General features: G+C 41.6%; 1 protein-coding gene across 1 annotated transcript in view; it reads right to left on the bottom strand.

The window, feature by feature from the left end:
- Dnah3 (dynein heavy chain 3, axonemal) overlaps nucleotides 1–19,372 on the bottom strand; it is a 48,838-nt gene extending 29,466 nt beyond the window's left edge. The window contains exons 1-26 of the mRNA XM_002060024.4: nucleotides 18,995–19,372; nucleotides 18,509–18,712; nucleotides 16,586–16,627; nucleotides 16,249–16,518; nucleotides 16,036–16,187; nucleotides 15,276–15,373; nucleotides 15,062–15,209; nucleotides 13,678–13,794; nucleotides 12,727–12,893; nucleotides 12,377–12,668; nucleotides 11,902–12,321; nucleotides 11,672–11,837; nucleotides 11,393–11,607; nucleotides 9,444–9,634; nucleotides 8,651–8,835; nucleotides 7,808–7,925; nucleotides 7,217–7,364; nucleotides 6,997–7,154; nucleotides 5,840–5,906; nucleotides 3,803–4,693; nucleotides 3,615–3,719; nucleotides 3,392–3,562; nucleotides 2,960–3,107; nucleotides 2,798–2,896; nucleotides 2,617–2,731; nucleotides 1,043–1,211 (exon numbers count right to left, since the gene is read on the bottom strand). Coding sequence (XP_002060060.2) covers nucleotides 1,043–1,211; nucleotides 2,617–2,731; nucleotides 2,798–2,896; nucleotides 2,960–3,107; nucleotides 3,392–3,562; nucleotides 3,615–3,719; nucleotides 3,803–4,693; nucleotides 5,840–5,906; nucleotides 6,997–7,154; nucleotides 7,217–7,364; nucleotides 7,808–7,925; nucleotides 8,651–8,835; nucleotides 9,444–9,634; nucleotides 11,393–11,607; nucleotides 11,672–11,837; nucleotides 11,902–12,321; nucleotides 12,377–12,668; nucleotides 12,727–12,893; nucleotides 13,678–13,794; nucleotides 15,062–15,209; nucleotides 15,276–15,373; nucleotides 16,036–16,187; nucleotides 16,249–16,518; nucleotides 16,586–16,627; nucleotides 18,509–18,712; nucleotides 18,995–19,220 — 5,082 coding nt within the window. The 5' untranslated portion in view covers nucleotides 19,221–19,372. The remainder of the gene's footprint in view (nucleotides 1–1,042; nucleotides 1,212–2,616; nucleotides 2,732–2,797; nucleotides 2,897–2,959; nucleotides 3,108–3,391; nucleotides 3,563–3,614; nucleotides 3,720–3,802; nucleotides 4,694–5,839; nucleotides 5,907–6,996; nucleotides 7,155–7,216; nucleotides 7,365–7,807; nucleotides 7,926–8,650; nucleotides 8,836–9,443; nucleotides 9,635–11,392; nucleotides 11,608–11,671; nucleotides 11,838–11,901; nucleotides 12,322–12,376; nucleotides 12,669–12,726; nucleotides 12,894–13,677; nucleotides 13,795–15,061; nucleotides 15,210–15,275; nucleotides 15,374–16,035; nucleotides 16,188–16,248; nucleotides 16,519–16,585; nucleotides 16,628–18,508; nucleotides 18,713–18,994) is intronic.
- Between the last annotated feature and the right edge of the window lie 901 nt (nucleotides 19,373–20,273).

The raw sequence follows: 20,273 nt of genomic DNA on the forward strand, positions 1-20,273 counted from the left end.
ACTATTTTCGCATGCAAATTAACGCGAAACCCATACCCAGTCCGCATCTGATAATAGGGGGCTCTTAACCATTATGCAATTAGGCGTGCTACAGAATTAAGCGATTAGAGGCTTAAAACACGCATTAATTTTACTACAAAAACTACAGCACCCACTTAAGATGTGCGTGTGTGTGTGTGTGTGTGTGTGTGTAAATATGCGTGTGCGGTTAACGACCTGCTAATAAAAATTTGCATAGATTTGAAGTGAGACGCTCACGAAAGCTTTTGACTCAAGTCCCACACACACTTGGCTTAGTTCGTGTTGACCAACTAGTCGCCACGGCGATTACTTTCACAAACTGCCTAATTAGTCAGCCCATAGAATTGCATAAATTTCCATATAACTTGGCATCTGCTTGTCTATCTCTTTGTGTACATTCGATATTCTTAGCCACAGGCAACTGGCGAACGGCAAACGGCTCCGCTGTGTCTGGATCAATTTACACTGGGAGAAAGTAGGGGGGATGTGCTTTAGATGATGCCAGTTTTTTTTTTTTTTTTAGGAATAAACTTAATTAGTTCTTATTGGTATCCTAGATAGATCTACGATTGAAGAACTTGGGAATATATATTCGACAAAAAAGAAATAAATTGTGTTTTAATAAAATAAATCCCAGACATAGATACAAACAAATCCTACACCTAAGTTAAGCTTATTTAAAAAATTGGTCATCAAATCCTAAAAATTGGCACTTCGAAACTTAAAAAGTTATAAAAATATACATGTCGTGCGCAGCTAAAACAAATTCCAATCTTAGCTGATTAACAAACTTGGCTAGTCGATACATGTATACAGGGTATTGCTCTCTGTGTATCGCGTGCGTGTGTGTATACAGAAAGTCATCATTGGTGCGCGTGCCACAGTGCCCGGGACAGGTTCTTTTGATTAATGTTGTTGGCCAACATTGGGGCCATCAATTAGCTGGCAGGCTAGCGGCAGAGATAGCGCGTCGCAATTCTCGGAACTGAAACAGAATCGAGAACCCACTCAGAAAACTCACCTTGAAGAATTTGCCCAGCGCCTTGTAGTCCAGGCCGTCGGAGCAATTGAAGACGACGCATTTCTTGGCCACGGCCTTGGCCAGATCCTTGCAGGTCTCCGTTTTGCCAGTGCCCGCAGGTCCTTCGGGCGCGCCGCCCAGGCACAACTTCAGAGCGCCCATCAAAGTGCTGCAAATGAGAATCAAAAAACAGAATTAGAAAACAGGTTTCACAGTTAGTTGTGCGTGTTGGTTCGCAGGAGGCAAAATGCCAAAGTATGTTTTTAATATCTGTTTGGCATTTTTTCACATTTCTCGCTGTTGCAGCTTAAAAAAATTGTCATTTATGGGTATTCCCTTTTTTTTTTTTGCCAACAGCCTGTTTTATGCCCTGCACTAATAAAATGGGTAGCGGAGAAAAAGGTATAAAAAAGCTGGGCAAATGTGTTTGTGACAAACAGCAAGGAGACATCTTTGAGCCTGTAACAGATGTACAGTGGTCGCTCGGTAATTGGGCCCAGATGCTAAAAGATCCGGTTAAAATGAGAATAATTTACTATAAAGCCAATAGTTTCATTTAATTTTCGTGCCTTAAATAAATGAAGAGAAAGTTATTTTCAGGCGCTATTCTTTTTGACCTAATGGCAGGGTGTTGGCTCGAACTCTGAAGTCTGTTAGCACTTTACCAAAGATCGAAACTTCAAATTACTCTTAAAGGATATTATTTTGAGATCATATTTCCATATATCACTAATTCGTTCCAGAGTTAAATCTAAAAATTTCTCTATCAACAACTTTTGTTAACAATTTAGTTCCTATTTAATATATTGTTGCTAGGGTAGCGTTTTAATTTTTAAATAATATACCCACCTAGTTTAAATTCTATCCTGAGTTACCATCTCCAAACATTCTCAGTTTCTCTAACAATTATGTTTTTGTCAACACTTTTGCTGATATTTAAAATAGGGTATATTATCTTCAACACGACAAAAGCTATCAGTCCCCCTAGAATTTTTCTCTCTTTTTCTCTTCATTTTTTTTCCCTGTGCAAGTTCATATTTTTATCATATTGGCAGCGCTGCCAGCTTCGCGTTGGTCGGTTGTATATTTTTTAGCATTTCCGGTATGGCCATACAAATATCTATACTCTCGTTTTTTAACTATGCATGTGTGGGTGTGTGTGTGTGTGTGAAAAACTGTCCAACATTGATTTATTTGTTTAATATAAAAGTTTTATCGGAAACCCCATTAAAATGTCCTTTCTGCCAGCTTGCCAGCAACGGCCTGGCTGTGCTCTGTGTCCTGCTGTTGTTCGCGTTTGTCGTAGGCAGCTTAAACATCGAAAAAGGTTTTCAGCTCTTTTTGGCGTATTTTGTTGTAAAAATGAAAATAAATTTAAAATGCACCGAAATAAAATAAATATTTTTCCAATAAACGTTGCCTTTCATGACTTTTAGAAAGCCGCGAGGCAACGCCGGCCGCGGGCATTGACTAAAGGCTCAGCTGCTTGGCAAACGTTTTGTCAATTAATATTTGCATGTGTGTGTGTGTGTGCAAGTATCTGTGTGAATAAGCAGATAAAATGTTGAACCCACCGGTAACAGCGATCCGTGAGAGGCGTAACCACCAGACGCGGTAAATTACCCAGATATTCCATGCCATACTTAACCTCTGTGACGACCATGCTGACGCACACCCATTCCTCATTTTCTATGTGGGAAGAGGGAGGAGAGTTCAGTTTAACTAATGCAAATTATGCAGGGTATTTGCACCTACTCTCATCGACCTTCCAATAGTAGCGCAGCTGCGAGATCCAATCAAAGTCCTGTATGCTCGTCACCCTCAAGTCCGCCAAATACTTGACCACATCACGCGCTGTAGGTCGCTCTTTAAATTAGCTAATTCATAGAGAAAGTGTTCAAATCAACTACAACTGACCATGCACATCCAGCACAATGAGGGCCTCCACAGCAATGCGAACGCCGGCCTGGAGATCTGTGCGCACAAGCTGAACAAGGTCGCCAATTTGGGTATTCGACTTCTCCAAATATGCCGGCAGTAATTTCTTCTCAATGGCTTCCTCCACCTGGAAAAGTAAATAGCAAAAAACATAAAGTGAAGCAGCAGCTGCGGCTTTGCTGGGCGAGCAAATAAATGGCAAAAAATGATTTTCAATTTTAACCAGAGAAACACGCGCTCAAAGCCCAGAAGGGAAAAGCGCAGAAGGCGGCGGAGGAACCGTGGCTAATCGCACTGTCAGAGAAAGAGAGTGACAGCCGCAGTGGCTGCCGGGACAGCTGCTCTGGGCGGGGCAGCTGTCGTCTTTGTGGTTGATTTTGCGGCTGCAACTGGATTAAACAAGTTGCTTACCTCATAGGTCCAGGCGGTGCAGGAAATGCCCAACACAACCTGACCGGGCCAGGAAACCACCCAGGAAATGCGATCCACCAGAGCATAGTCCTCCCAGGCCTCTTTCATTTGCTCCATAACGCTGTCCAGCATCACATACTCGACCTCCTTTAGCCAGATTTCAACCAAACCCTGTGAAAAGACGACTTTAGCAATGGATTTGTGTCGAGACAGGTAAACGTACATTGGCCGCTTGCGGATTGATTCTGCGCACCAGCGAAACGCGCTCATCCTCATCGCTGATCATTTGAGTGATCTCCATGTTGTCATCAAAAGTCAGTGTGCCAATCTGGAAGAATTAAGGTTTAATCATCATGAGTAATCGGACCAACAAATGACAGCTCGCCGGTTCAAATTCATGTTCAAGCTTACTCCCTCGAAGCACTTGCGCAAGTGCGGCTGCACACGCATGGGATCCTTGGTCTCGGAGAGTATCTCCAGCAGTTCATCATTCGATAGAAAGAAGAAACGCGCAAAGAACAGACGCTTCTGTTCCAGATATGTGTTCAGGCCCTTCTGCACCGTTTCCAAATCCTCAATCGCCTTGGTGAATATCTCCAGCATGTTTGGATATTCGGTGGCGGCCATAACATGCCGATCCTTGAGTGTGTGCTTCATAATGCGCCGCCAGATCTTGTCCACCGCCTTGAAATTGCGCCCCTCTAGCGGCATTTGGCGCATAATGTCCTCCGAGCTGAATATGGGCTCCAGATACATCCAGGTGACCTGCACATTCGTCCAGGCATCAATGATGTTCTGTATGAGCAGCAGTCGCTCCTCCCAGTCGTCCGCCTTAGATCCGAGCGCCACAATAAATGGCGAACGCTTCATCGCCTGGGTGCGCATGATGTGGTCATCGAGCAGAGTTTGGATATCGTCTATGGACGCCAGGAGATGCGTGTCCGAATCGCGATACTGGAGCACCTCAAACATGACATCCTTCCAATCGTTTTGCATGTTCCTTAGGCCCATATTCAGGTCGTATTCCTTGCCAGCCGCATTCGCAATCTCCTCCAGCTCCGGCAATATGCTCATTATATCGGCATCAATCATGTCCTTGAGCGTCGGATACAGACGCGGATTGATCTGGCGACCCAAAATTGCCGATATCTTATCCCAGTGCCGCTTTTCCAGTCCGTGCCGGCATATAGAGTCAAGGACTGGCAAATAGACGCGGAACTTTTCAATTTTGATGCGCATCTGCTCTGCGGCACGTTTCGCAACCGGATTGTACGAGAGCTGCCGCGCCAGCTTGTGCATAATCTGATGAGGATAATGATGGCCATGATGATGATTAGTGTAGAATGGGCAGAAACGCACAGAGTCAAGTGTCAAGTGTGTGTGTGTGTGACTGTGTGTGGGTGAGTGGGTGTAGCGTTGATTCTTTAAAGTCAGCTTGAAATCCGACCCCCTGCGTCTGCTAAGCCGACTAAATGGGAACCGAAAGCCCCTCGCTCTTGCTTCCTATACGCTGTTCATCAAGTGCAAACGAGTATATTGGCTTTTGTTAAATTGCAAAAATCTATATGATTCACAGTTACCGAATTTGACAAGTATATTAAGAATAGTTTCTGCTTGCGAAAGTGCCTAAAATAGATCACCCGTTACAGAAGTCCCAAAATTCTAAGATATATCGGAAATGGTTTTTAAATTTTTCGTAACTTATTTCTTTTCAACGGAGAGAGCGGACCTAACGACAATTCAGGAGGCGAATCATTTATTTTTCCAAAAGAAAGAGAAATAAAGCACTTAAAGTCCAGGATCTAGGTAGACCTAAATAAATATCTCGGCTTGATAGATAGATATCTCGATTGTCTTGTAACTGTTCTCACGCATTGTAGAGATTATTATGCAGTCGGTTGCACCCGACTGAAATGTGTTTAGCTGTTTGCTGCGTGTCTCCACTTTGCTGCTTCAGCTGGGCCAAAAAATTCAATTCAGCTGCCGTTGCCTTTGCGCTTTGAGCTACTTTTTTTTCCCCCAATGCTAACCACCTAATACACCCACACCCACACACCCACACACACACACAGGCACAGCCGCTCGCTTAGCCGGCCAAGTTGCCGCCAAATATGTTGGCATTTTTTCGTTGCATACTTTTCGGCATCTGTTTTTTTTTTTTTTTTGTGCCAGGGTAGCCGCCGCCGGAGGCTTGAGGTTTTTAGTTGCATTTTAGCTGCTACATTGGCTTACGAATGGACCCGGTCACAGACGGAACAGACAGGCATAGAGACATGCATGGCCAGCGCTGCAAAAGCGACAGAAGCAACAGAAATGCGACAAGAGCTCAAACTTTGCCCCTGCTGTTGCTGTTGCTGCTGTTGGACTCGTTGCACGCTGCTCGTTTTTATTTCCGCCTGGCACTGCAATGACAACTTCAACTTCCGATTCCGACTTGCAACTACTTACCTTGAACATGGTCTCGATCTGCTCCCGCACGCCATCCGCATTAAGGCATTCGAAGCGCTCGAACATCCTGGCAAAAGATGTAAATAGAAATATACAAAACTGCAATAGAAAAGTGCTACTCCTGCTGCTGTGAGGAGTGGCAACTAAATAAAAAAAAAGTAAGATACTTCTAGTCGGGAGTACGAGACTAGGAAGCTACCCTGTCGTCTTTTCCATTATTTGAATTGCATTCTTGAATAACTAAGGTAGTCTGATTTTTGAGCCACAAATATGGCATTCGACTGTATGTAAATATCAAAGCACAAAACTGAAACCTCCAAAAACAGCTTTATTTTATGTGTATGCAATACAACATTAAATAACATTTTTTATGGATATTCAATTTATTTTATTTTGCACTAGAATCAATCTGTACGTTCGTATATCTACCAAGCAAATGAATGAGGGCAGATGGTTTAGTTACAAGTATGTAACTATATAAGTTATGATATCATATATGATTTTAGCATAGAAGAAGGACGGGGAAGGAGGTATTTAAATGATTTGATAGTTCGCCGGGGTGTAGTCTTTGGAGGCGCCTTTCTCTGAAGGGGTCAGAAATAAATGTGCAAGAAATAAGATTTCAAAATCGATTTTTACCGATTTTATTCAAACGAACATATCGATAATTCAAAATCTGCGCAGGATACATAAAGTATACTTTGACGTAGATTTATACCTTCTTCTATACGAAATCGAACAACCGGACTAATTAAAATGGCTAGCTTCAACCTTCGTCATACTGACAGAAACAAACTACCCTTCCTTTCGCACATTTCTCAATTGGCACAGGGTACAAAAAAGGCTACCAGCTACAAGTTTTGTGCAACAAAAACAAAAACAACAACAACTGAAATCTGGCTATTTTCCGCTGCACTTCAAGTCAACTGTCTGCTGGCATTTGCATTGCGGATTTGAGTCAGGCAATGCTCGGCCTGACTGCCAGCATGACTGCCTGGCTGTTTGGCTGTCTGCCTGGCTGGCACTTCAATTTCAAATATTTTGTCATTTGCGACAAGTGCCCAAAGGAGCTAAGAGGTACTCAGGCTGAAACCATGTCGTTGTCGTTGCCGTTGGCTAAAATAATTGCAATCGTTTTGAACGTTGCCATTGCTTACCAAATGAGATAATCCTTTTCGAATTCGTACGATGTCTTCCATAGTTTTTCAATGGGTTCCATTTTCTCAATAATTTCGGCCAGCAGCGGAAAGGCGGAGATATCAATTTGCAGCAGGGCCTCCTCCACGTTAATAGCCTTCGCCTCACGGCTAAGATTCTGCCAGCACAATCAAAGATTATTTCCACAAATAAAGCGCACTTTCCTCCACCCGCACTCACCTCTATGGTATTAAAGAGCAGGTCCACGGTATCCACACGCTCCTTGAGCTCATCCAAAGTGAGTACATCGCGTATTTCCCTGATGCGAAAGCCGTCCATGGTACGCTTCTCCTGGATGAGCAGTTTCTCAAACTGCAGGCGGCGTTCTCTGTGGTATTAAAAAGCCACGTATTAAGAAATATATATTTCTAGTATGATATTTTCTCCGGCCATGCCCGGGAAAGGTATGCTCATTTAATTAAGAGTCAAATGTTGTCTGAGTTGGTTGTACTTTATGAGTATATGGGTTTGCAAAATACATTCCTACTAGTATTGTCCGGCTTTGCCCGTTCAAGGTCAAAACACTGTGAATTGGCTTTTCTATAATTGAGCATGAATCTCTAGCCAGGGGTCGTCGGAAGTTTCAAAAAAATTATATTCACGAAGTTGAAAGCGAGTTAAAAGCGACTCGAATGAAAATCATAAATGTGTTAATATTTGTGATGTGCTTTGATTATAAATCAATTAATCACTTTGTCAGCCATTCAGTCAGTCAGACAGAATATTTTTTCTTACATATATGTAGATAAATTCTGAAGTACGTAAACTTACCTCAAAGCCATCTCCAGGTTATCCCGCACTACAGCCAGACGCGCGGCACTCAGATCTAGCACCTCTTCCAGTTCGCCGGGCAGTATAAATGTGCGGGAATTCAGATGAATTTCGTCGCCTGTTGGGACAAGTTGTATCAATTGTTATATCTCTCTCTCTCTCTCTCTCACTCTCTCCTTCTTAATCGCTCTCTTTCACATTCTGTTCTGCATGTTCTTAATTAAATGTGCTTAACTCTTAATTAATTGGCTACGCGCGTTTTTCGGGCTAACTAATTAATTATGTGTACTACACGAGCATCCTTGATACCCACCTGCAGCCTACCACTCCATCACCCACCCTCCCCGACAAGTTCGCCTGTGAAGAGTCCACAGACAGATGGACAGAGCGACAGTTGTCGGAGACAACTTGCACACATTGTAGCTCTTTGAAAGATACACACGGCACTTGACGATAAATCGCAATTGTCTGGCTAGGCAGCTTCTGCATGTTTTGAATGTATGTGTGAGTGTATGTATGTGTGCGGCTTTGTCTGCATTTGTCGGTTGTCAAAGCAACTTTCACACATTCATGAATTTGTTGAGCTCATTAAGCTGCATTTTCGGGGCTTAGCGCAGCTTAATGTTTGGTGTCTCACCGCAAGTAATTATAAAACCAATTAGTAGACTCAGCTTGTTAGTTGAGGTTAATTATGTTAAGCGCAGCCCAAGCCCATCTCCCTCTTGCAACACAGACAGGAACTGTCTAAAACAAACCAACGCCAGCTGCACAAACACTTCAAACTTTCATACCCTAGCCCCAGAACTGACCCCAGCCCCGCCTCATATGGTCATCATCACTTACTGGTCAGGTATGCATGTGTCAGCAGGAATACGACACGTTTCAGCACAAGCTTGATTTCATCTTTTATGGCAAATATTCGCATCTCACGGCATTCAGTTATATAGTTCTGCAGGGCAACCACCTCCGGTGTCTCCTCTGGCCGTTCGCCAGCCTTCATGGACATCTCCTCTAGTTCCTCGCAGATGCTGCAAAAAAAAAAGCCAAGTGGCGAGCGCATATTAAAAGTAATCTATTAAGTAAAAGCCTTGCCCCAATTCCAGTCAGCAGAAAAACTTTGAATGAAAGGCATTTGCAGTTCATTTTCGCTTCGGTGAAAAAAACCAAGAGTTTTGTGCTCAAATCAGGTGCAACATCGTCAAAATCTCTCAAAGGTTGGCAATTTCTAAGCTTTACGACGGATATCTTATTTAGTTATATAGGAATTTTCACAATAACAATCTCGATAATTTTGTTCTCCACTTGATAATGCTTTATGCTTTTTAACAAATGCAAATTCTTTTTAATGAGAACACAAATTTCTAAGAGATGAATCTTAACCTTTAAGCAAAACATTAAGCTCAAAATTCTGCTGTAAGCAATGTAATATGGAAATAACTGAGAGTTAAAATGAATTAATTATTTTCAGAAAAGGTTTTTATCTAGAACTTCCATTGAGAACATTTTGCGCTTTTGCAAGAGTGTAAATACTTTTACTGCCAATGAATGAAAATAAAAAAAAATGAATGCCATGTGATTTTCAGAATTTTGAATGGAATTCTTTTCTCCGAATGCTATAGCCAGGAGTTATACTTACGCGCGATTCTCGTTCATGTTGAGCGCTCGATAAAAATCAATTATAAAGTCGTAGATATTTTTCACATACATGCGCAGCGATTCTTTAACGTGACGATTATCCAACAGGAACAAATTTAACGGTATGAAATCACGCAGATAATAGGTCGAATCGCTGATGGCGTTCAATTTTTTCATTAATTCCTGAACAACCTGTTGGCGGATACCAAGTGCGATGCGATGCGATGCATCGTTGGAAATGAATATGCATTTAATAAAAAGTAAAATGCGTATATAAATTAATGTATATATGCACGTGTATGTATGTGTGTGTGTATATATATATACAAGCTACAATAAGTAACAAGAGCGAAGTTTCATGAGGGAGTTGTCGAATATAATATACCCATTCAATATATAAGTAGTTGCTTTTCAATGTGTGTACAAATGAGGACATAATTTACTTAATTTAAATACTTTATATCTTCCTGAAATATGAAATAAGAATATCCTCTACAAGAGTATAAGGAATATAATAGTTCGTAATACTTTTGATATCCTCTTTAATCTCTCTCTATATCTCTTTTCCTAATTCCAGGTTACACACTCACGACAACCTCAATTGTAAGTGCATCAGAAATCTATTATGTATTTAAAAATTTGTTACTTTATATGCTCCCATCAAACGATATGCCCATTTTCGAGCTCCATAGTTTGCCGCAACTTTATTATCCTCCTTTTTTTAACACATTTTGTGAGTGCAGAGCATAAAAACAGACACAAGCTTGCATTACATGCATGAAAAAACTGCAGCAACGTTCGCAATCGGAAGCAATTTTTATTTTAAATAAATTGCGCAAAAAACGAATATGTGGGATAAAAATTGTCGCACGCTGCATTCGGCTTAATGAATGTGAACTGCAAACGGTCGGCAAGAATGGGTTAATTGTGAGCTCTATGTATGTTATATATATATACATATATATGTTGTAAGTGCAGCTGTCTAACCAAATATTTTATGCACAGCCAATGACATGGCAAGTTTTGTGCAGTCGAGAGAATCTTCGAATTAGCAATCGAACAAAGTTTAATTAACAATGCCAAACGAATTTAATCCCCTCTTCAACAGCTGCCATCATCAATGCAAAGGTCGTAGCCTACGAACCCAAAAGAGAGAAACAGTTGACATTGAACTAGCCAAAAATTCACGACTAGCAGAGTTCACTGTAATCAGATATACTACAAAAAAACCATTCTTCAATAAGATATCAGTTTTTTCTTGGATAATTATAATCATAATCAGAAGAAGATGATATCAAAATGAGTCTATACCAAAAAGCAGGGCTGAACCTTATTGTTGTCGGATGAGATTTGGGAAGAGGTATTCAAAATGAAATAAATCTTGACATTCATCTGCCATTTGGTACTTATCGCAATAGAACTAACTAATGCTTGAAATTTGATATATTTAATCCTTATTCCTTATTTTTATAATTTTGGGGGAGGTATCCAAGAAGTGAAAGTCCCAGCATACCAAGTTTAAAGTATCCTGCTCGTATGTTCCTCGGTTCAAAGACGCATGCAATATACACTTTCTTTTCATAGTATACAGTGTATAACAGCCTAGACACAGATGCAAATACACACAGATAGCTGCAGTCGTGCAACTTGTTCAATTACACAAATTGCCAGTCGCTCCGACAGTCAGTCAGTCAGTCAGTCTAGCTGTCTGTCAGCAGTTTATTAATATTGCATAATGAAATTTTATGTTAATTCTACGCATCATTGCGTATAATCAAATCGAAATAAATAATTAAATTCATTTGAAGGCGAGACGCAGCCAAGCGCCCAAAGGCATTGTCAGGGATGCAAAACTGGCTTTGAAAGGACCATATATATATATACTATATTCATATATATATTTACACTCATACACGCACACTTAAATAGCCACTCAAATTTCATACGCACCACTAAGTCCGGCAACGTATTATCCGTCCATATCTTCTCAACCATGGGCATTATCATCTTCTTAAACAAGCCGTAATAATACTTATAAATGGGCTTCAAGTAGACGCTTACACCACGCCAATTAATCTTGACTATTTCCTCGACTTTGGTGCACAGCGTAAGAAAGTCCACATGATCCTCATCGATGAAGTTCAGCGTGCCATAGGTATCAGGCACTGTGAATAAATATATCCGAAAGTATTTAACACATTTAGCCAGAAGCACAGACAGTTCACTTACCCCGTCCAGACATGATATATTCAAGGCGCGGTATATCGTAACCGACAGTCAAAATACTCTTAAAGAGATCCCTTATTATCGCCGGCAGCTCCATCATATAGGGATATATATAGAGCTTGCTGGCGTGATCCATTTCAAACACGGCCACTTCGTCCATATCAGGTCCCTTATTAAATAAAATGAGATCTGTAAATAATGCCCATATATATATCCCATTGGAAAAACCTTACAAGCTCTATAAACTGTGGCTGTCCCGGTGCCTGAAAGGGATCCGCATCGTCGGCATCGAATTGATAAATGTTCTCATCATCCCGCACGCCGGGTCCAAAGTCAATTGGCTCGTTGTCAAAATGGGCGCCCACCACGGACACGGTGAGCGTCATCAGCGGCCGGCGTCGCAGCTTATTATCGAACATGGAATACTCTTCGATTTGATTTCCATTCTTGTAGCCGCACAGCACCTTGAACAGATACGCCAGACTCTTATTGATCAGACTCTCCAAATGGCGCGACATCAGGGCGTGCACGCATCTGAAGAGCGTGTCCGCGCGGCCTCCATACTTGCCCGTCATGGGCACCAAATCCTTCCAGCTGTTGCGCATCAGATCCATCAGGTCTGCACAGCGTGGCAGCCAATCGTTCACCAGCAGCTGCCATGCATTCGAAATTTGAGTAGGATTGAACCAAAAGCTAGGTTTAACTTACGTCTTTGACTTGGGCACAGCTGTCCCTAACAAAGTTCTGCACGAGGTCCGCATCCAGGGGTCGTTGCGTGAGTAACAACTTGGACAGATCAACAATAACAAGATCCCCGTAGAGCTGATGCCAGAGTAGATTGAGGGCCTGCACGGCGGGATGTGTGATCATGAGCATTTCGCCAATGCGGCTTTTGGCGAGCAGCAGACGTGAACGCCACGGCACGGGCGAGGTTATGGTCAGAATAGGGAATTCCGGCGGCTCCGGCTCCAGCTGCAAACGCTTGCGTTCCATGTTGGATCTGTAATCAAACGGGGGGCATCACTCAAAATACGGGCTCTAATAATTGTGTCTCTCACTGCAGCAGATAGCGGAGAAAGGAGCGCTTGACATGGTAGCGAAAATCCTCCTGCAGATCGATGAGGCAAACGAGTATGAGTATGGCAAAGTCTAGGCGTATCGCTCGTTCGCCCACAAACAAATAATCCAATAATATAACCTCGGGCGGCAGTTTGGGCCAATATTTCTGTAACGAGTTGATTAGGCAGTGAATCATGACGGCAGCATAAACTTTGCCATAAGCCCCAGGCATCAGCTGCGGCAAGCAAGGCTCAAATCTGTGTGTAGAGCAGCAGCTGTATATAATACGCTTGCATAGGGTATAATAATTATGGCATTAAATATGTCAAATAGTGAAGCTGTACAAAAAGTGTATGAAAATTCTAGAGAGAATGCAGCGTCCGACCAACAAGTTGTTGCAACAAGTATTAATTTGTGCCTCTTTCGAATTACGGAATTAAGAACTCATAACATCTCAGAGTTCCAGTCAGAATATTTGGCCTGAAGATTTGTTTTATTTACATACAAAGCATAGCTCTAGAGGTATGCCTGAAGCTAGAGTATTTGAAATTCGGCTAGTCAGACAAATTATCTTTGCTCATTAATTTGGCTGCACTGATTTGCCAGTTGGATGGCAAGTGCTTGACTTGAACAGCGCTTCTATCCCAAGCCGAAAGTTACTCTGGAGCACACGTCAAAACATCAACACGCGTTTATTTAACCTCCCCCCTCGACTCGTTCGCCGCACCTTGTATACCCTATTCAGAGCTCGACATCCTCACGTCCGGGCGCGTGTTTAATATGTTCTCGTTGCTGACAAACTTTTGGGCCAAAAACTTTTTGAGCGCGCGTTAAGTTTGCTAATAATGTTGACGCTCACGAGTCCCAGTCGCAGACGGAGATGGAGATGGAGTTAGAGTTGGAGATGAGTCGGTATATGACTAGTTGGCAACGTGTTGACATGAACTTACCTCTTCCTGGAGTATGAATCTGTAGGCATCCTGCAGCACCGCGTTACGTGGGTTAATGTGCCGTATGGCCTTACGTATCAGCCGTGAAGGATACGTCTCCAACTGCAGCACGGACATCTGCAAATAAAGGGCATTGTCTCAAGTTGCATGTATGGAAATATTTGTCTTGAACGATGGACCAACAGATATGAGACGTTTATGATGTAGGTAATGGATAGGGTTGACCAAGTCCAGCCGTAAGAGTAGAATATTAGTAGAAAACGGTTGCATGAGGCATTTACAGACTCATTCCAAGATTTTTTTTAAAATGGGGTTTAAACAAATACTTGGCTCGTGCAAAACCGGTTTATATCTACAACTGGCACTTATAGTAAATAGTTGTATCTGTATCTGTATCTGTATCTTTATCTGTATCTGTATCTGTATCTGTAACTGTATCTGTATCTCTTATTTGATATCTGTCAAGTGCAGCAGTTAACAGCTTAAGTGCGTCAAACCATAAAAGCGCCATCAAATCGTCACCTTTTACACTTTCAGACAGTTTCTCTCTGTATTTGCCTGCTTCTTTGTTTGTTTGCTTTTCTTTTTTTTTTAACAACTAATCACGTTATTCATAACTTTGGCCACGCCACAAACGCCCATCCATAATGTTTACGAGCTATGAATTATATAATTTTTATAAGCACGTTTCTCAGCCCAAAAGCCAACGCAGCTTAATTTACTCGCACGCACACATATTTACTTTGTATTAAGTTTATTATTATCATTTTTTATGTGCGTCTCGGACTTGGACCAAGGTCCAAGGAGATGGAGACGTAGACGCAAACGGAGGCGGAACTCGCACTCGGACACGGACATGGACTCGAGCACGGGCAAACGCATAAAAGTTATTTATGTTTGTCGGTGCTCATTTTTGATGAGCTTTTTATTATGCTGCCTGAGGGAGACGCATCTGAGGATCTTGCCAGAGTCAACTTCCGGCATGTCATTTTTTAAGCATATGTTGGTCAGTTGCATAATTTTATAAATTGGACTATGCAGAAGGCATGACGTTTACTTAAACCCTGCATTGAGTAAGCCGAAAAGAGTTTCGTATATTCGAATATATGAGTACATCGAGCGAGCCAAGACCAATTTTTCGGTTTAAGCTGTTCGAGTTGCGGCAAAAAGTTGAGTCGATCAACTAGACCAAGATCTTGTAGCTCGCTTCAAACACAACAAGTTCGGTTGTGTTCGAGCTAATCGTTTTTTGTTGTGACGAGTATACAACCGATTAGCTCGAACATGTTGCTAACTCTCAGCTTCGTTTGCATGAATCATTTATTCAAACTCTGTGTATTTCAATACTCGAAAGCTCGAGTATGTCCGTTTTTCTATGACTTACGCTTTTTATGAGGCATTTGTATCGCTTCTGGATTTCTAATGTAAACTTGCCCTCGGCTATCGAAAGCTTGCGCTCATATTGCGAGATCAATTTCAATTTCTGAACCTCCGGATTCACTGGCTGCAACGGCGACATGTACGGAAAACGTCTGCAGTGGGAAAAAAGTTATAGCTTAAATTATGAACTTAAAATGGCTGGCATGGTTATCACTTACGTGGCCTCCATTTTCTTTAGGCATTGCAAAAACTCCTCGTTTGTTGCAAAGTTGCGGCGATGAATGCGCTTGTTGACCACCTTACAAATGGGTTTGTGCTGGAGGGATAGTTAAAATGAGTGCAGTTTATTAAAAAGAAAAACAAGTTTCAGCAGGTTGTTCTTAATGGAATTATTTTGTATTGGGAGCCAAGTGAATATCATAATTGACGAATAGATGAAAAGATCTTTAGTACAAGGACTTTATTTACGAGCGATTATCAATAAGATATTGTATGCCCATTTTATATGGCTTTGCAGATATGTGAAGATCAACATGAAGCTCGTTATTTCTGAGCCTGTTCAACATATCTTGAAAATCAAAAAGATTTTTCTTATTTTTCGAACAGCTTGATAATATAAAAGATCGGATTTGATAGTATTTTGATCATATTAAGGGAGGAGTATTAAATGCCAAACTTGGTCAAAATATCATGAAAATGAAAAAATTCTTCAGCCAATCGATTATCGTTTTTTATGTCGATCGTTTCTAGCGCAGTTATATTATATAATGCTGCGAATTGGTCCACTCCGACATAAGAACTGTCCGCAAAATAAGGCGGATAAGTGACATGTCTTAACAAAATAGCTTTAATCCTAAGAAACTAGCTTGCAAAATGTAAACAGGCAAACGTAATTGTCAATATAAGCTATTCTGTTCATACTGATCTAGAACATTTATATTAAATAGGCTCAGAATACCCTTTAAAGGGGCCTTTTACCTTTTGGCGGTACTCTCTGTCCTCTTCAGCGCACACTCCTTCCTTTGTATATTTAAGCAGGCCGTGCTCTGTATTGAATTGCGCCTCCTTCAAAACTGGATCTATCATCTTGTCAATCAGCTTGCCCACGCGCATAAGCTCATTGCGACATTCTGTGCAATAGGGCAAAGGGTATTAAAATTGAACTAATTTCGGAGAACTGTGACCCCCCACCTTGTGGCGTTCGCAGGGCATAATGATCGCCCGCTTTGAATGGGGTTTTCTTGGTCTTTTTTTGCAGCGTCGTCACACGCAAATGCCGTGCTGTGGGCGTATTATAGGCACCGATCAGCTCAGAGGGCGTGCCGTACTGCTTGCGCAGTTGGTTGGACCAGAGCGAGGAGCGTGTGCCGCAATCAAAGTAAAAGATCCGGACGCGTCTCTGGCAGTAAATGTCCAGCAGCTTGTTGGTCATTTCATAAATTTCCTGCTCGCTGGGTACCCCTGCACGTTGGTGTGTCAAATTTTTAATAATGCTGTCCCTATGTAAATATAAAGATTTATTTATTACCGCCGGCCATCCATTTGTCAATCCAGGGAAATTGATTACAAGCTGCAAGCAAAAACAGTCCAACAAATGCGGAAAAATGAAAATGAAAATGGCATTTAATATTTGCACATGAACTTGATATGTGTACAATCAACATGCCTCTGTGTGTGTGTGTGTGTGTGCATTTCATATATTTGATTTTCTTGTTATTTTTGTTATCGCATTTTTTTGTTGCTCTCGCTCAAAGGCAACACAAATGAAAATTGTTTTAAATAAAAGTCACAGAGCGCGGCCAAAGTTCGCTTTTAAAATGATTAAACTCAAATTAATTTTCATTCCTGCTGCCGGCGAATTCTGTTTGTCCATCTGTAATTTTGCCAATGGACTTCGTCCCTACCTGCCCCTTCCCCTGTGCTCATGACCTCCCCCCTGCTCTTTAATGCCCCCCCCAGAGCTATTCCATTTGCTATCATGATGTTTGTCACATTTTTATGCTAATGTTTATCGACAACATGCTTTTATACCTCATATTATACAGCAGCATGTTTGAATCGCACACCGACCCGGCCAACCGCCTCCTCCCCCACTCCCCCTCCCTCACTGAACGCTCTGTTTGCATTTACATCTATCCATGGCTGATATTAAATATTAAAAAACTATACGTAAAATGAAACATTTTTATCACAGAGAAACGACAAAGTCACCCTTTTGCCAAACAAGTTAAAATTATAAAAAAAAAAAAAACAAGTAGGAGTGTTTCAGTGGGGAATGCCCAACTAGGAGATACCCTAAACCCAGAGCCGAGCAACCTGTGAAGACTGTCTTGCATTCTCCTTTACATATCCTCTCAGCAATGGGTTTTTTAGCTCCACAGAATACAATATATACTCTTGAATAACATCGCTTATTATAGTCCGATCTCTTTTTAGAGCTTTGGCATTCCAAAACTTGTATAAACGAAAACGCATTTGCATTCGCGCGTTTGTATAAACGAAAAAGAGGTTTCTATTAATTAGGAGGTGAATTGGGGGAGGTTTAAGAACATAAAATATCTGTATATATTGTCTTATGCTTATAAGCCACATCTCTAAGCCAGGCGCAGAGCCAGAGGGACGGCCAGATGGACAGTTACATGGACTGACGTTCATAGTTCGATCATCATCCTGATCTATATATATCTCTTTTATTAGCTGAAGATATTTCCCTCTGCCTGTTGCGTAGGTATATATGAAACCATTATACCCATATTAGGCCCTTTTCAATGGGCTCTGGGTATAAAATTAATCATATGCGACTTATGTACACACTTCCAATAAAGCATCGGAAAAAAATGCTGTCAAGGGCACAGCAAATATTTGGCCAACTATCTAATTTAAAATTTAAGGAAGTTAATTAAAATTAATGTTAGTTAAACAGTTTTCAACATGTCAACTTATTGATTGAAAGAGCGTACTTCTCTCAGTTAAGAGTAGATGCAAAGTATATTCCATGTAAATGTTAAATAAAATACTATGATAAACATGTTACAAGGTCCATGGTTGCCGTGCAGCAGTTCTCGCATTTGGGAGGACATTCCCAAAGGATATTCAAATAAATGTCATACGCATTTGTTTTTTGGTTTTTTTGGTTATAAAATTTTATGTTTAAAGGATAATGTTTGAAATTTGTATTATGTTTGCAGGTGAGCAATTTTCCAACGAGCAGCCGCGTTGGAAGCCAAAATTAGGAATGGGCATGGGCGTGGGCGTGGCCGTGGGCATGGTCGCGGGTGTGGTCTGTGCTGTGTGCATGTTTTTCACATTTAATAAAGTATTAAGTGTTATGTTTCTGTGGTAAACTTTTCGCATGCTGTTATTGCTGCTGCTTATTGAATTTTATTAAATGTTGTTAGGCAATTTGTTATTTGTTATCTAACCGTTTTGTATTGTTTTGGCCCTTACTCACCCGTTGAATCAAAATTGTATTCATGATGTTTGGCATCGCGCAGCATTTCAAACTGTTCGGGCATCACAATGTCCTCCAGTTCCAGCTCCTGCAGACTGTCATCGTCGCATTCCCTGTACTTTGCCTTCACATTAACCAGATCGTATTTATGAAAGTCAAACTCCCGATTGCAGCGGCCAACAATCGTATCGTTTTGCAAATGGCCTAATAATGATTTAAAATTAATTTGAATTTAAAGAAAGCCGCAACAAAAATAAAGATCAATATCAATGTGGTTGTCTCTCAATTTGGAAGAAAATGCCATGAGATTTATCTATTGCAAGTTGTCCAGCTCCTAGCATAGACTTTTTGTATGAAAATCTCTTATGTTTTTCCAGATATTCTCCTATCGGACAATTTACACATATATCATTTACTGCAAGTGTAGTCCGATATTCGGAGAACCGAATTGCCAGCGCTTCATGCTGTCTGCAACAAAATACTTACAGATTTTATCCTGTAGAAAGTCCTTGATCGGGTCGAGAGGCAGCTCATCGAACCCGTATTGCATACTGTAAAAGGGGCAATCGTTGATTGGCCGCTTGCCGCCCTTCTTCACAATCTCGACGGCAGGTTTTTTCAGGTGCAACGTTCGCTGCCTGCGGAAATTGGCATCGGCCAGGCGGGGATCGCAGAAGGGGCGCCGTTCGGGCGCGATCTTCTTGGAGGTCATGTCGGGGGCGGCACGTTTGCAACGTGTTTTTGTTTTGTTGTAGTTTAATGGGAAACAAAGAAATAAACCAAAAAATGTTGCTCTTGTTGCTTTTATTGCTGGGGCGGGGTCCTATACTGTTTTTTCTGACATTGTTCGCCAGACAAAATACACGTTGAAATATAAAAAAATAAACTCTAATAATAAAAGTTTACAGCACGGACATTTGTGTGGCCGGCGCGCTCTCTGATATACGTGAAATGTTTATAAACAAACTTGGATCGAAGGCAATGGCAACAGCCCGGACAAACAACGTTCGTTGCCAGCGCAACCCAACCGAATACCCAAACTCCAGCTCCACCTTCTGTTCCGACTACGGCTGGCTGGCTTGCAAATGTGGTTACCGGAGTTAGACTAACAGCAGCTGCCGAGAAGCGCTTTGATGGCGACGGTGTCTGACACGACGCTGGAGCTGGAGCTGACACTCCATCAAACCCCGTTCCTTTTAATAATATTTGATCCTTGTGTGGACTGCAACCAAGCAACTGCTCCAGCTGCAGGTAACCTGGGCAGCATTTCTTGAATAGCGCACATTTTTTAATAAAGCACAAATAGGAGAACTCCGACTCTATGAAGGATACACGTACACGTCCTGCCACTGCGCTCCTGTTACCGATGCCAACCATTTTGTGCCGGGACCAACAGCTGCTCTTTGCCCCCTCCCCCTCCTCCCGTTTGGCTCTCTGTGTATTTATTATCCCAACACACTGGCGCGCAACGTACTCGCCCTCGTCATTCAACCTGATTATATGTTCTCAATAATAAATATAATAATAATAATAATAAGCCAAACGCAACCATCCCTTGCAGCGTGTGCAATTACCGACAGTGTTGCGCAACTTGGCGGAAAATCCGCTAAAACTAGCTGAAGTGGTGAGAAAAAATATTGACTACACATAGTTAATCAGGTTAAAACGGAGGACGAATGCTTATTAAAAATGCACTCGGACATCAAAGTCGGTTACGTCATGAAAAAAAAATGAAAATGAAATTGGACAAAATATTTAGCTGAAG

This window comes from Drosophila virilis, chromosome 3, assembly GCF_030788295.1.
Source record: "Drosophila virilis strain 15010-1051.87 chromosome 3, Dvir_AGI_RSII-ME, whole genome shotgun sequence".
In the NCBI taxonomy this organism is placed as follows: domain Eukaryota; kingdom Metazoa; phylum Arthropoda; class Insecta; order Diptera; family Drosophilidae; genus Drosophila; species Drosophila virilis.